Source organism: Eucalyptus grandis, chromosome 7 (genome assembly GCF_016545825.1).
Source record: "Eucalyptus grandis isolate ANBG69807.140 chromosome 7, ASM1654582v1, whole genome shotgun sequence".
Lineage (NCBI taxonomy): Eukaryota > Viridiplantae > Streptophyta > Magnoliopsida > Myrtales > Myrtaceae > Eucalyptus > Eucalyptus grandis.
The window spans coordinates 53,496,024-53,512,654 of NC_052618.1; the positions used below are offsets into that span (position 1 = coordinate 53,496,024).

The window sequence follows — 16,631 nt, forward strand, 5'->3', positions numbered from 1 at the left end:
ACTATTTTTGGGACCCCTTTTGCCAATGTTCTTACTGTACAAACTCCCCTGACGAAGTAGACCCAAATGCAAGACCCCGCTGGAAACCCAATAAGCCAAAGGACATTATGTACCAAAGCTCATATCTTGCACAATGTTAGGTTTTATTTTTTGCTCTTTAACAACTCAAGTAATTCTAGGAGACTCCACTAGTATATTCGGAGTCGGTTAGAACTAATTGAGACACGAGAATGTCATCTCGATTCCTATACAACCAGAAATTCTTAGGACGGAAACTTAAGTATACTAATGTTTCTATTAGCACCATTTCGATATCTAACTAGTTAGTTGTTTAATGTAAGTGATCACACGATCTTGATTACCAATTATCACCCTAAAGGTATCAAAGCCGCTAAATCATCATGCAAATGTTTGTGATTTTCATTAGGATTCTAAACTAACCCTAGCCTATTCTAGAAATGGAAAATAACACTCAATTTATTAAAAGATTGTACGGTAACTAAATACCCAATAAATTAAAAGTGATTATCTAAGTGTGAAAATGTAAAACAGATAGCTTGTCGAGTAATAAAACACATGGCATTTTTTTTTTTTAAGCCCAAGACAGCAACCCCCATGAGCTAAATTCATATTGAGTCTAATTTCATGTCAAAAAGATCAATCTATCTAAATCCAAGCTATATCCACAATAACCACTAAAACCCTTAAACAATAAGTATTATGACTTTAAAAAAAAAAAAAGCTAAATATAATGCTAAAAATTAACAACCTAATCAAGGCCTCTAATTTCTAACCCTTTTCTTATTTTTTTCTCTTTCTAATTTTTATTTTTTTTTTAATTTTTATTATTATTATGTATTTTGTTATAAGTCCTAAATTAGGAACCCAGGTTGGGCCCAGGGCCAGTCCAAACAAAGACAGTGCCTTGGTCTGTAACCATGAATTAAACGTGGATAGAAATATACCGCATTATTTGTGTAGCTTTCGGTGATAAGGTGATCCAAAAGACTCATTGTAAACCGGGAATATTCATAGTTTTTAATGCACTCATGTTTATTTTAATTCACATAGAGATATAGTGGATTAATAAGCTGAGTAGGTTTGCTATACCTAGAGATAGGATAGTAAATAGGTTAGGAAATTCCGCTATCACATGTTTGATATCGTTCTTGTATTCACAACAATCTGAAATTCATATCTAGTGGTTATGGTGAAATCGATGCTCTAACATATTTATCCGATTGATTTTACTGCATTTAGTCTTCAAAGTTTTCAAGTTTCGTTTTTAATTTATTCTTAATTATATTTTGATCTATTAGATAAATTTTAGAATTAATCTATTTTAGTATTTAATTAGTTTATTAATCATCGATCTCCATGGGACGATACTTTATCTCATCATTATATTACTTGTTCGATACGTGCACTTGCGTTTAGAATTTTACGAACAAGTTTTTGTTAAAGCATCCGATTTCACCATAACCACTAGATATGAATTTCAGATTGTTGTGAATACAAGAACGATATCAAACATGTGATAGCGGAATTTCTTAACCTATTTACTATCCTATCTCTAGGTATAGCAAACCTACTCGGCTTATTAATCCACTATATCTCTATGTGAATTAAAATAAACATGAGTGCATTAAAAACTATGAATATTCCCGGTTTACAATGAGTCTTTTGGATCACCTTATCACCGAAAGCTACACAAATAACGCAGATATTTCTATCCACGTTTAATTCATGGTTATATATTATAATGAGCAATTGCATATTATCACCTATCGTCTCAAACATGCACATCGATCATTCAAGTGGTGGCCGGTCACTCAAAAGCATTAAACACAATAATATATAACTCACATGAATGAAATCAATTGTAGAACATAAAAATCATGAAATTCACATCATCATGGTTAGGCTACATCGTAGCCCTAACAAAAGAAAATTAAAACATAGTAGAAGAAAAAATAAAAATAAAAATATAAATCAAACCCAGCATCTTGAATCAAAGGACAAGAATTCTATTACCACTTTTGTCTTCTCTTCAAAATAATTGAAAAACTCTTAGAAGAATGAAAAACAATCTAACTCTCCCCCTCTCTCTCCTAGCTGTCTCTCTCTGTCTCTATTTATAGGATATATCCAAGATATCTATCTCCCAACGCTTGCAGATAACATTAGGAAACAAAATCAAGAATTTCCTGATTTGATATCCATCTTTCACCGTCTTTTTTTATTTGAATTCTGATAGTTACCATTATTTTCCTTATCCTCTTCATATCTCATTATTCTGCATAAACAAGGAAAATTCAAATAATCAGAAGGAAATTCAAATATTTTCTCATAAATAATGCATTAATTACTGCCTAAAATAGGTAAAATAACTCTATTTTTATAGAGTTATCAGTCTGAACCTAGCTAGACCATGGAAACGCTCGGGCTCTTAAACTGAGCCCACTTTAATAAAAAAAACTTTCAATGCCCCAATCTACAAATATAATATTATTTAGCCCAATTTTGACTAAAGCCACAACAAAACCTAAGCCCAGCTTCTGTTGGGACCAAAATTAGCCCAAGATCCCCTAAAATAAGCCCAACTTGTTATCTCTTTCGGCCACATATCCCTCGTCCCCTTCAAGCCAGCCGCGAACGAGCGGCTCTCCACCCGACCATGGACAAGCGACCTCAACCATCCTCCATCTCTGCCAGCCATCGGCCATCTTTGAGCCTCGTTGATGACCAACGACCTTCATCAGCCTCAGGCGAGGGCCGCCCTCGAGCAAGGGCTGCCCACACTTGCTATGGCAAGGGTCGTCCTCGCTAGCCCAGGCTTGAGTGTCCTTCACAGGAGGCTGTCGATCTTTGCTGGCCTTTGATAAGGCCTAGGAATGGCCTGCAAAGGGAAAAAAAGGGGAAAATAAAATAAAAGAAGAAATAGAGAAGGAAAATAGAAGAAAAAAGGAAAAATAAAATAAAAAATTAATAAAAGTTCAAAAAAATACTAAATTATTATTGTCCACGTTGACACCAGTCATGCGACATAGAACACTTGACATCTATGTTAATGAATTCTAGTTAAAATTGGTTGAATGGATTCAATTGATAAATTGTGAAAATGTTTAGATGTCAATTGTTATAATTAATGGGCTTAAGACTAAATTAGTAAAAATGCAATAGATTTAAAAAAAAATTGGACATTTTCCCCTTGCAAAAGCAGAGACTCGGCAAAATGCATCAATAGTTTTCTATTATGATTGATGCCACCTGTATAAACTTTAGCTTGAAGGGTGTTCTACAAGCCTCCCCACAATCATCTCCACTCATGTGCGATTCAAAAAGAAAGATGACAAAGCAAATGTCTCAACAGGCCATGTACCATACAATTCGAAATGCAGGGCAGCAAAATGATTGACTTGTGGAATTGAAGATTGAAACAGTCGAATTCCACAATAATTTAGAGTGATTGATTAGCTTAAGGTAAGAAAAAACTACACATAAGTTACTTTTAAAAACTCGATCTATTAGTGAATGGATACCATATATATAAATGTAAATTTTGCATACACATGTCACAAGATACTAGGTGAAAATAGGTCACGTGTATAAATGTAAATTCTGCGTATGCAACTCACAAGATGACACAGGTATATTTTAACTTGCAACCATATTGATAATATCAGGTTAGATATGATTGGGTATCAGATGACACGTGCTGGCTACTCTGGAAACCGGAGCTCTATCATTGCTCTTTCACTCACGCGCGTCAAGAAAATCGGCAGAGATATCGGACGATTCAGACATCTACAAATCTTGAATGAAGCGAACATTATCGTCTCTCTAAAGTCCAGCGGAGCAGGAGGCGGCGCCGCTGCTTTGGGGCGGCGGAGCTTTGACAAAGTGGTCGTCGTACTAGGCCACATGGCTTCGATGTCACGTTACCCGCTTCGTGCCGTGATGAACAATGTCGGTCCTCGGTCGTGGTGAGCAGCACGCGATCTTGAAATCGGGGAGCTTGCTTTGCTTGGATCTTTAACGGCCTCCCCCGTTCGGCGGTCCCATTCACGGCAGATCCGATTGGCCCGATTCGGAACAGACTCCTGACCTAACCGTTACCGTCTCCGTTCCGGAAGCTTTCCCCTCTTCCCTGGCCAATCCCGGATGGAGGAAGAAGGGAAGAAAAGGACGTGAGAACCAACTACCTGCGATAGCGAACGGTACCGGTGACCGACACGATGGGATCACCAGCATGCAAGACGCTGTGAAACACGTGAACCCTCCTCCGCCTTATTAGCGACAACCCCCCCGCCCCGATCGCGTCCATCGCGCGGCCCGACGGAAGCTCGTGCAGCACAGAGAGGCTCTGCATCGTGTTCTGCGAGCGCGGTCTGGGTGGTGTAGTCGGAAGAAGAAGAAGAAGGACGACGGCGGCGAAGAGAGGCGCGAGGGGATGGTACCGATAACCACCTTCTTCATCTTCCTCCTGTCCTTCGTCTCCCTCCTCTCGACGCCGAGCCGGCCGGCGATCCCGTCCCGCGGCTACGAGGATCAGATTCGAGACATCTCCGTGTTCTCGCCGGTGGGCTTCGGCTTCATCCACCCGAATGTCCACTCCTTCCTGTAAACCGGACCGGCGGTGACCGGCGACGGCGGCGGCGGCGGCTGCTTTCGATGGTATGGTGACGAACGCGTCGCCGGAAGAGTCCGACCCTGACACGATTTCGTACCCGACCCGCTTTGCTTTTCCTCGTCTGGGCATTTCGTGGTGACCCGACAAGTGTGTTTTCGTCCAATCGGATTCGGTGTAGGAATTTAATTAAATTTTCGTGGGAGAATCGAAGTCGGATACGCCTGCGGGTGGCGTGACGTCTTGCGGTTGCGCTTTCGATAAAAACGACCGGTACGTATTGTCGTAATTTCGCTTGCTCTTGAAGTTCGGAAGGAGGTGGTTGACGATCGCCGGGGGGGATCCTCTCGAATTGCTGGAGGGTGGCGAAGATGCATCTATGGCCGTCGGTGAAGATCAGAGAATCGTTCAAGTTCGGCTACTTGCAGAACTACGAGCGGAACCTCCGGCGGATGAACAGCGAGAAGCAGAGGCTGCTGCGGAGGGAAGGCGGCGGCGACGCCGAAGGGGAGGCGGCTGAAGGAGAGGCCGGCCCGGGTCGTGGGCCTCCGTCGGCGATCGCTTTGTGGGGCAGAGATTTGCTGGAGGTTCTTTCTTGCTTCTACTGTTGCTACGCTTTCGAAGGTAACGCATTCGGCCCGACTGTTTTCGTTGTTTTTGTCTACTGTGAAAATTCCCTGCGATTTGAAGTTGCCCTGCTTCTTTTGAATGATTGTGGTTGCTGTTCGGATTATTTCCTGTACCTGCTTTGAGATGTGTTCGATCGCAAATATGGAGAGAAACGGGTCTCTATCCTTTTGTCTTACTTTTTTCGATGTTTTTGTTTGTGAAATTGCCTGGGATTTGAAGTCGTTGCTCTTTCGGACTGTATTTTGCGTACCTTCTTTGAGATGTGTTCGAGCTCCATTATGGAGAGAACTGGTCAAATCCTTTGGAGAATCTTGATTGGCATGGATTATTGAAAGCGCATAGGTTCAGGTTGAAAATTGGCTGTCGAAATACTGATGCTCAGCCGGTTCTTGATTGTGATTCTATGCTTCAATTAGTCTCTGTTTCCAACCCAGCCTACTTAAGTGGAGGACCAGGATAACAAATTGTTGTAGAGCACTGGGTGTTAGGATGTTCATTTTCTACTGAAGTACTCAAAGTGAAGTTACGGTTGGACTATTCTATAGGATGACGGTAGATAGGTATGTAGGAAGGATTTCTTTATGCAGTTGAAAGTTGTGATGCATCCCTGTTTGGACCTGTTAACGTCAGTCAAACAACAAGTTTAGTAGACAACACGCTACACAAAAGTTGAGTGTAATAGGATCCTTTTACATTCAATCAGTCAGGTAAATAGTGGTTTCAACTTAGAAGTGTGTATATGGGCTAGAGTGAATTGCACCAGTGAGGTTCGCTTGTGCATTTAACTTCATGGATTAGCTGAAAGTAATCTAATCAACTGCTAACTAGCAGCTCCCTGTTGAAGAGCTTTCTAGGCATTTGACTATCAGGAGGAAACATCCCCTTTCTTGCCTCTCCCAATCCTATAACTTCCATTGATATTGTTTCTTCTTGTAGACAAAACGGCAGTGTTACTTTAAGAAGGTATATGGAATATACCTTTTGCTCTGCTGTTAAAACTTTTGCTTTTTAGTCGACCATGGTGGCTTGGCTTACTATGGTGTGAGTCTTAGATAAATGGTCAAGTTACTTAGTTGCATCCACTTGGTGGTATCTTGTATAATAACTAATGGGGGTTTAGGACACTCAAACCCCTCAAGTCTCTCATAGAATAGGAAACATGTGCATGAGATCATGGTTTGATTAGTGAGTTGATAAAAGCTGGGGTTTGAAAGCTGGAACAGAGATCCGTCCTAGGATTGTTCTCTCCCTCTGTCAAAAGAGAACTTAATGATGTGTTTCCTGGAGATTTATTGGAAACACAAATTTACATTTTAATGATGAGAGCTGTATTGACAGTGTGGAGGAGTGTTGAAGCAAAGGGGAGGTTTTTGAGAAGCTCTTTTGCCTCTTTCATTGGTAGAGAATTCTGTTTGATGCCGTTGAAATGGTAATCTATTTCTACACCTTGGTAACCCTGCCTCTTCATAGACATGCCAATCCATTTGCCATTGGTTCGAGTCCAAGCAATGGGGTCCTGTCATTTTGAACTGCTTGTGTACGTACAAGTATTTGTCATTTCTCCAGAGACTGTCCCAGAAGAATGCACGTCTCTCATTTTCAACATCACACTTGTATGTGTGGTGCTGTTGCTGTTTGAATTTTCATAGATTGATACCATCATCAGTGCCTTATCCCTGCTCATGCTGGAGTGTTTTCATTATCTTATTTGGTAGCTGGGAGCTTTCATATTTCCAGAGACTGTCCCAGAATAACGCACATCTCTTGTTCTCAACATCGCACTGATGTGTGTGGTGCTGTTTCTGTTTGAATATCATGGATTGATGCCATCATCATCAGTGCCTTATCCCTGTTCGTGCCGGAGTGTTTTCATTATCTTATGTTGTGGTAGCTGGGAGCTTTAATATCTCTGCAGTTTGGTGGTTGTGTTGGACAGTTAGGCACATGAGAGTGCAACACGAAATTTAGATAATGGGCAGTTGAAATGACTAAGCTGAGGGAGTTGGGACCATTGATAAATTCAGTAGTTGAGAGGGATGAATTGCTAGTGGGGACAGTTATAGCATGCAATTACTTTTCCATGCCAGATTCGTCTTGGATTCTCTTCTCTCTCTCTCTCTCTGAAATTTTGCATCTCCATAGCTAGACCAGTTGCATTTTTGAGTTCCTTTACCATAAGCAATTCAATGCTTACTGTCATTATGCTGTTATCATAAGCTGATCACATCTGACTTATGAAATCTTTAACGTGCCCTTCTGGTTTTACTGCAAATCACTTTGGCAACAATCTGTATGCACATTGTATCCTTCAAGTGCCAACTTTTTGCCTAGTCTTGAAATACTTTTGTCATCTGTTGCAATCCACGAATCTTGCTCTTGCAGATTGTGCTGATCAAGAGTGCTGAGGCGCATCCCTCAGGCGGTTCACCTTTCCACTTCATGTTTCCATCTTTCTTTTCCCCTTTTCCCCATCTTCCTTTTATTGCAGTTCCTATATCTGTAAATGATGTATCGGTGGGGTGAATTGCTGTGACAGAGAAGTTCCTCTTTCTGGTTGCTCTAGCTGAATAGTTGTAAATAGTATGTGGGGTAGGGTGCATGTACTATAACAGAGAAGTTCCTCCTTCTGGTTGCTCTAGCAACATAGCTGGAAAGGGTTCTCGTTTAACTCCTTGCTTTATATTCGGTGAACATTGGCTTCCTGCGAGGCTGCCCAGAATCTCTGGTTTTTCCCATTGGTACCCCTCCTTTTGATCCCACGGGAGTGGTGTTACTTTCAAACTAGTCCTCACAGTTTCGGACAGAGCAATGCTAAAGTAACTCTTCATGACGCAAGATGCATGTTAACTTGGCTTGGATTTCCAAGTCTCTTTTGCATAAACAAAATCAGACCCGATCAATTTTACGAACGCATACGAGTATTTTACCTTATATTGTCCAAAAGTTAATGGATTATATAATGCAATCAATAGGCTTAATTGGGTGGACAACATCTAAGGTGCATTAAAAAACTCAAAATCTTTATTAGATTGATTTGAAGAATCAAATTCCTAATGAAAGCTATTAGTTTTTATTTTTAATTACTTGTTATCCACATGATTTGAAGAATCAAATTCTTAATAGACAAGATTTTTATGTGATGGCACATTGTAACGGCTAAGAAAGAAAGAAATCACTGCATGATCACTCAAATCCAGAGAGAAGATCTTTATAAGTAAATTCATATCAATTAACAGATACATGAAACTAAAACTATAGGATGACGACAAATAGGTGCGTAGGAAGGGTTTCTTTATGCAGTTGAAAGTTGTGATGCATCACGGTATGGACTTCTTAACGTCGCTTAAACAACTACTTTAGTAGATAACACATGACACAAAAGTTGAGTGTAATAGGATGCTTTTACATTCAGTCAGTCAGGTAAATAGTGGTTTCAACTTAGAAGTGTGGACATGCGCTAGAGCGAATTACACAGGCTAGGTTTTCTTGTGCGTTTAACTTTATGGATTAGCTGACAGTAATCTAATCAACTGCTAGCTAGCGGCTCCCTGTCGAAGAGCCTTTTAGGCATTTGACTATCGGCAGCAAACATTCCCTTTCTTGTCTCTCACAGCCCTATAACTTCCACTGATATTACTTCTTCTTGTAGACAAAACGGCAATGTTACTTGAAGGTACATGGAATATGCTTACATGTCCAGGTGCAGGGACTGATATAGTGCTCCGCTGTTAAAACTTTCGATTTTCAGTCGACCATGGTGGCTTGGCTTACTATGGTGTGAGCCTTCGTTAAGAAGTAAGGTTACTTAGTTGCGTCCATTTGGTGGTATCTTGTATGCTTAACTAAGAGGGGTCTAGGACACTCAAACCCCTCAAGTCTCTCATAGAGTAGGAAACACGTGCATGCGATTTTGGTTTGATTAGTGAGTTGACGAAAAGTGGGGTTTGTAAGCTGGAACAGAGATCTGACCTAGGATTTTGCTCTCCTTCTGTCAAAAGAGAACTTAATGAGGTGTTTCCTGAAGATTTATTTGAAAAACAGAATTGCATTTTAATGACTAAGAGTTGTATTGACAGTGTGTAGGAGTGTAGAAGGGGAGGGGAGGTTTTTGCGAAGCTCTTTTGCCTCGTTCATTGGTAGACAATTCTCTTGGATGCTGTCGAAATGGTAATCTATTTCTATGCCTTGGTAACCCTGCCTCCTCATAGACACACCAATCCTTTCGCCATTGGATCAAGAGTCCAAGCCAGGGGGTCCTGTCTGTGTACTTAACAAATAATTTTCGTTTCTCCAGAGACTGTCCCACTCGTCTCTTGTTCTCAACATCGCACTGATGTGTGTGGTGCTGTTGCTGTTTGAATATCATAGATTGATGCCATCATCATCAGTGCCTTATCCCTGTTTGTGCCGGAGTGTTTTCATCATCTTATGTTGTGGTAGCTGGGAGTTTTAATATCTCTGAAGTTTGGTGGCTGTGTTGGACAGTTAGGCACATGAGTGTGCAACATGAAATTTAGATAGTTGGCGGTTGAATGACTAAGTTGAGGGAGTTGAGACCTTTGTTAAATTCAGTACTTGAGAGAAATGGCTTGCTAGCAGGGACAGTTACAGCGTACAATTACTTTCGTGTGCTAGATTCATCTTGGATTCTTCTCTCTCTGAAATTTTGCATATCCATAGCTAGACCAGTTGCGTTTTTGAGTTCCTTTCCCATAAGCAATTCAATGCTCCACGTCATTATGCTGTTATCATAAGTTGGTCTCATCTGACTTATGAAATCTCTGACATGCGTTCACTTCTGGTTAAACTGCAAATTACTTTGGCAACAATCTGTATGCACATTGTTTCCATCCAGCGCCGACTTTTTGCCTAGTTTCGAAATACTTTGGTCATCTGCTGCAATCCAGGAATCTTGCTTTTGCAGATTGTGCTGATCAAGAGTGCTGATGCGCACCCCACGGGCAGTTCACCATTCAACTTCAAAGCGCCATCTTCTTTTCCCTTTTCCCCCTCTTCATTTTATTGCAGTTCCTATATCTGTAAACGATGCATCAGTAGGGTGAATTGCAATAACAGAGAAGTTCCTCTTTGCGGTCGCTCTAGCTGAATAGTTGTAAATAGTATGTGGTGGGGTGGGGTGGGGTGGGGTGCACTTACTATAACATAGCAGTTCCCCCATCTGGTTGCTCTAGCAAGATAGCTGGAAAGAGCTCTCGTTTAACTCCTTGCTTTGCATTGGGGGGACATTGGCTTCCTGCGAGGTTGCCCAGAATCTCTCTTTTTTATCCCATCGGTCCCAATCTCTCTGGTCCCACGAGCGTGGTGTTACTTTCAAGCTAGTCCTGACGGTTTCTGACAGAGTAATGCTAATAAAGTAACTCTTTATGATGCAACAATCATGTAAACTTGGCAAAAGATTGATGGGGTATGATTTCCAGAATATCTGGTTTTTATCCCACTCTTTCTGGTCCCACGAGCGTGGTGTTACTTTCGAGCTAGTCCCACGGTTTCTGCAGAGTAATGCTAATAAAGTAACTCTTTATGATGCAACATGCATGGTAACTTGGCAAAAGATTGATTGGGTCTGATTTTGTTTATGCAAAAGAGACCTGGAAATCCAATCCAATCCAAAGCCAAGTTAACACGCATGTTAGTAACTTTATTAGCATTGCTGCCAATGCATACGCTTAGTTCACGTTACGTTGTCCAAAAGTCAATGGATTTTACTATGCAATCGAGAGGCGTAATTGGTTGGACGACGTCTAACGAGGGTTCGAAAGTCTTTATTAGATCGATTTGAAGAATCGAATTCCAAAATGAAAGCAGTTAATTTTTCCTTCTAATTACTTGTTCTCCATCTGCACCAGCAATAGACAAGATTTTTTATGTGATGGCACGTTGTAACACGGCTAAGAAAAGAAAGCAAGATCATCACACGATCCACCCAATTCCACAGAGAAGATCTTCGCAAGTAAGTTCATATCAATTAACAGATACACGAAATCAACGCCACCCGCATTCACTTTGCTTCCCCGGTTTAGAATTTTATTCTTTAATCCGTTCGCAGTCCTACGCCCCACCGTCCAGGGCGGCGCGTGCGTCACCTCCGCCGGCTCCCGAAGCCGAAGCCGCGGCCCTGGCCACGAGCCACTCCTTCATCTCCCCGAACACCATGTCGACGCTCTCGTCCGGCTCCCCGACCAGCTGGTGCCACATCCCGGGGTATATCCTCAGCGTCTTGTCCTTGCTGCCGGCGCGCGCGTACAGCTCCTCCACGCACGCGGGGTCGCAGACGACGTCGTCGCTGCCGTGCACGATGAGGAGCGGCACCTCCACCTCCTCGAACCGCCCCTGCAGCTCCCGGCAGATCCTAAGCAGCTCGAGCCCCGTCGCCGCGCGCGGCCGCGCCACCGTCCTCCGCGGGCTCGCGAGCGCCAGCCTCCGCTTCCGCTCCTCCTTGAAGGACCGGTCCGGGATCGACCCGCGCGTGGGCACCACGTGCCAGGTGGGGATGACGGCGGCGACGAGGAAGAGGAGGTGCTCGAGGGGCCAGGGGGGCTTGAACTTGGCGCTGATGCCGCACATGGCGCCGTTGAGGACGAGGCCGGCCCAGGCGCCGGGCTGGCGGAGGGCGACGTAGAGGGCGATGGCGCCGCCGAGGGACTCGGCGTAGAGGAAGGCGGGGAGGCCCGGGGGGGCGTGGCGGGCGCGGAAGGAGTCGAAGAAGGCGATGCAGTCGTCGACGACGGGGTTGACGTCGGGGATGTGGGCGACGAGGCCGTCGGAGAAGCCGTGGCCCTGGTGGTCGAGGGCGCAGGTGGCGAAGCCGGCGCGGGCGAAGAAGACGGAGGTGAGCTGGACGAGCCAGCTGGACTCGCCGGTGTAGCCGTGGACGACGGCGAGGACGCCGAGGGTGGGGGCCGGGGGGAGAGGGGTCCACCACTGGGTGAAGAGCCGGAGGCCGCGGGGGTTGGTCACGAACTCGGACCCGTGGCTCACCGAGTGGCGGGCGTAGAACTCGTCCGGCGTGAGGGAGCCGAAGGGGCTCGCCTCGCTGGCCTCGGCGATGGGGTGCGACATCGTTTTGGTAGAGATAGAGAGAGAGAGAGAGTGTGTGCGTGTGTTTGTGTGGCGGAGAGAGAGGGAGGAGGAGTGGAGATTTTATTGGTGGCGGTGGTGAGTTTGGAGCGTTGCGGGGGGCGGCCTTAATTGCTCCGGCTGGGGAGTTGGGGATCGTGTCCTGTATGATCCCCCCATGCGTTTGGCTCCACAATGTCTTTCTTGTGATGATTATATAGGAAAAGGTGTTCGTTGACCAGTGTTAATCAATTATAAAAAAAAAAAATTCAAATAAAAATCCAAAGTAAGCTTTCATTTTCTGAAATAAATATCAATGTCGCTTTCAAAAAAATGCTTGAACTTAATTCGATAGACGAAGAGAGAACACATAAATATAAAAAACATTTAAAATTTATTATCAAATGAAATGAAATAATATTTTAAATATTTTTTAGGAAATTACGATGAAGTTGTAACGTGATATAACTTCTGGAGGTCATTCAATAAAAAAATAATTGCCGGCCTTAAAAAATGGCCAACAGATGAAGATACCAATCTTTTAGTTAGTTAGACCTGCTGCGAGGTTACCTGGGTTTTTTTTTTTGAACAGGCGAGGTTACCTGGGTTAGATATGAGGAAATCTACACGCTTAGAGCACAAGTCATCACATTGCTATTTGAAAATACTCATACAAATTGAAATTGTAATTTCACAATTGATTTGAGCCCGGCTACTCTTTTGGATAGACATGATGTACGGAACATTTTGAGTTTTTTCTTCTGAGGATATGATGAGGTTATACGAAAAGTAAGTATCATAAAGAGTATGAAATATTAGAAAGAATTGACGTCAACGTATTTCCTTCCAAAATCTACTCTCGCCCGTTACTCGGCTCTTAATATCAAACGGTATGCTTGCTCGACTCTACAAATTCTTTCACCGGACTTTGCCTCGATGATGAAGCACTTTCATTGAAGGTTGTTTTTCGATTTTTTTTATAGGATTAGACAGATTCTGTGACGATTCCAAAGAGAAAATTACGATTATGATTATAGCACGGGAATTGAAAGATAATAAGATTTATTTACTTTTGCGAGGGATCTATAAAGAGTACAATTTGACTATTTAAACCCTACAATACATGATTTACAAATGGTTATATCGACCGTTTCATCTACTTCGCTTTTTTGATAATTTCATCTATTTTATTATCTTGAAAATTGTTTTATTGTACTCCACTGATGGTTACTTCTACGATACATTATCAACTCCACTATTTACCAATTACTTTAACTCGCCAGTTCCTTCGAGCTATCAATTTCTTCGAGCTGTTAATTCCCTTGTTTATAAATGACTAAATGCTGCTCTCATCAATTAAGTTTGTCACTTGTCGTTAACAACCAAAAGTTGGTCATTTTCTTATGTAAACACAAGTATAAGAAGCAATACTCAGAAACTCAGAATCCAACTCTTCCTTTAGAAAAGAAAAGTTAATATGCAGTATCCGAGCTTATATGATGGAAAAAAAAAAAGATTATGCGATACTCTTATAGTATATCATTATGGACCTAAGCAGGTCCTTAAACTGCTCCTGGGTTTAAATAGGGAAGCGGGAGAACTCCTTGTTCCCTTCGGTTCCTTTCCCAAAAAACAAAGGTAGACTCCACCTGGTTATCCCTACCACTCCCGAAAAAGGAAAGGGGCCCAACCGGATCCCGCGATGATGCCGCCAGGTGAAACATCCTGGACGCATTACAGGGAAATGACCAGGCAGGCTTGGATAATAACCAATGTAACAATATACCTAATAATTGCTGCTTAGTCAGCGCACATCAAGATTCAATTAAATGCTGATCTAAAGCCCCACCTAGATAATCTAGATGGCAATAAGTTGTAACTTACCTTGTCATCACGCCATACTAATTCCGTGCAAATAATACCTTGAAAGGGATTTCCTACCTAAGCTAATAAGGTCCTATTATGAGTAATCACGTCTAAGAAAGATTAAATTACGTCTTATGCACAAGGTTTCCTTTACTCGAACGTCCTCGAAATCAAGACGCATGCCCATTACCATTATAATTAACTCATTCTAATGATCTCGGGAGCGTTTGCGTAATAAAAGTTCAAATAACAATTAGAGTAAAGTAGGGTCGGGATCGACATATCTTTTCATGATAAACAGACCTAATTTGCACGTTCATTATTGCGGGATCATATTTCATTTCATTGGAAAATGACAGTCAAACTTTTGAGGTAAGGACTTCCCAAACAACCATATCGAGGAATTCCTCAATTAGTCTGTGTAGCTATTGTTGTTGATCTTGCAAAGTGCGTCCCAAGGGGCAATACGTTTTGTTATTTCTGTTAGAATATTTAAATAATAAATCACGTCTTTATTTAATAGTTTAAGTTTTCACAACAATTGGCAGCGATCTCACAAATTTGCACAATTTCTATGAGAAGTTCTACAGCACCTATGATTTTAAGTAGTGAGTCCTCGTCCCTGTTGCTCGTAATAAATCCTTGTAAGTAAAGGCTTTTTAATGCGGTATACAATTTGAATTAATCAGCGTGCTATCTTGGTCATGCTTAGATGTGGGTAAGAATTATAGCATTATAATACTTAAATGAAGTCGATCGTCAGCATTAATTATTGCCAATTACTACCAAACATGCTATGTTAGCAGTAGCTCTAGTAGTTTAAATCAATTTGTTAATGCAATAGAGTGGGAGCGCACGATCCAAAGTTTGTTTACGCATGTACGGTGGAACATCCGATTAACCGGACGTTTCGTTCAACACTTTTGAAAGGTATCAATGACGGGCGTAGAAACTTATGTAGGAAGCGAATCAACATGACTTTGCAATATCATATAAGACAGGGTACAAAATTGAAGTCTAATTCACGTTAGCGCGTCGGCTGCCGGAGAGTTGCGGCCACACACCGCCAGTTTCCCGGCCCGTCGTCGGGTCCGATTAACTTCCATAACTAAGCTAGCATAGAACTGGTAATTGTATTTCGTTGTAGACATGATAATTCACGGGCAGAGAGAGCTTGCGGAAGCTCTCCACGCATGAATTTAATGCGGTGAACAGGTTGTTAGCACATCCATCTTGAAATCAACGTGAAGTTTCTCTACTTTTCCCACTCATGGATGGAAACAGGTCCCTCGTGACCTCTAACTAATCCCTAACGTATTTACTTGATTCTGCATATCTTTGATTGATTATATTTGATATTATGTTTATCTTGTTACCTTGGATAAAGTTTGTGTATTCATCTCCGTACTTTTGTTGCAGGCACTTGAACTACTCTCTCCTTTATCCGGAAGAAAAAGAACGAGAAAAGGGCTTTTGGTCGATTCATTTTGGATCCTCTATCCATGAACATTAACAATGTGTGTAGCACGTCACCTGATAAAGCAAATCTTTCATGATACAGCAATCTTCTTTGCAATCTGTACCAATCCCATTGATTGAGCCGATCTTCTACGATTCGTGTCAGTTCCGTCAATAGAGTAATCTTTCACAATCTGTACTGATTCTGTAAATTGCTATCACTGATACTATAGATTGTTATATTTGTAAAATCTTTTGATTGTATTTTTCCCGGTCATGTACATATTATAAATATAATACAAATCTCCACACCGATTGTGTGTGCGATCAAACTCAAATTCATACTCTTTCATCACCTGCATTTAAAGTTGAATATGAAACATTGAATGATAATTTTCCAAATTCCGAATGATCATGCAATCAATAGCAAAAATATATTTATCATCTTACAGCACACCAACCTCGTCTTTTGCCTTGATCGGCAGGAAGGTCTTCCCTACGTTGGGTGCGACGTGTAAAATCTTCCCTACGAGAACTGTAAACGATAGTTTATATGCTTTGAGTTTAATAAGAGTCCTTGGACGCAACCGATGATATAGAAACAGTAGAAAACGAATGAGTTCATTAACAATCACTAATATTTAGTCTAGAAATTGCTAAGTGCAGATATCTGGATACTCGCATTCAAATAACATCGCTTCCCATCGTTTCCAAAAGGAGCATTTCCAAGACAAGCTTGACATCAAGCGATTAACTATTTGAGTCCATGTCCTCAAGTTCCTGGAGCAAGAACCTTGTCATTTGCCAAGATGAAAAGAGAGACATGTTGGGAAACGGTACACGTACGCACGTGCAGAGACTTACTGACCTGACATGTTAGAAAAGGTCAATGGCTTGATCCAGATTTCATGGAAAGGCAAAATGACGTGAAACGAAACCAGATTGTCCTTTGCATGCAGAGTCACGAGTG

General features: G+C 41.9%; 2 protein-coding genes across 2 annotated transcripts; one reads left to right on the top strand and one right to left on the bottom strand.

The window, feature by feature from the left end:
- The first annotated feature begins 4,199 nt into the window (after positions 1-4,199).
- LOC104454213 lies at positions 4,200-8,017 on the top strand. Its single transcript, XM_010068998.3, has 2 exons — positions 4,200-5,254; positions 7,643-8,017. Exons 1-2 carry the CDS (start codon positions 5,002-5,004, stop codon positions 7,663-7,665), a joined length of 276 nt encoding a protein of 91 aa, XP_010067300.2. The 5' UTR covers positions 4,200-5,001; the 3' UTR covers positions 7,666-8,017.
- Positions 8,018-11,077: 3,060 nt separating this feature from the next.
- Positions 11,078-12,522, bottom strand: LOC104454212 (caffeoylshikimate esterase). The gene has a single exon (XM_010068997.3). It carries the CDS (start codon positions 12,338-12,340, stop codon positions 11,330-11,332), a length of 1,011 nt encoding a protein of 336 aa, XP_010067299.1. The 5' UTR covers positions 12,341-12,522; the 3' UTR covers positions 11,078-11,329.
- Positions 12,523-16,631: the final 4,109 nt, after the last annotated feature.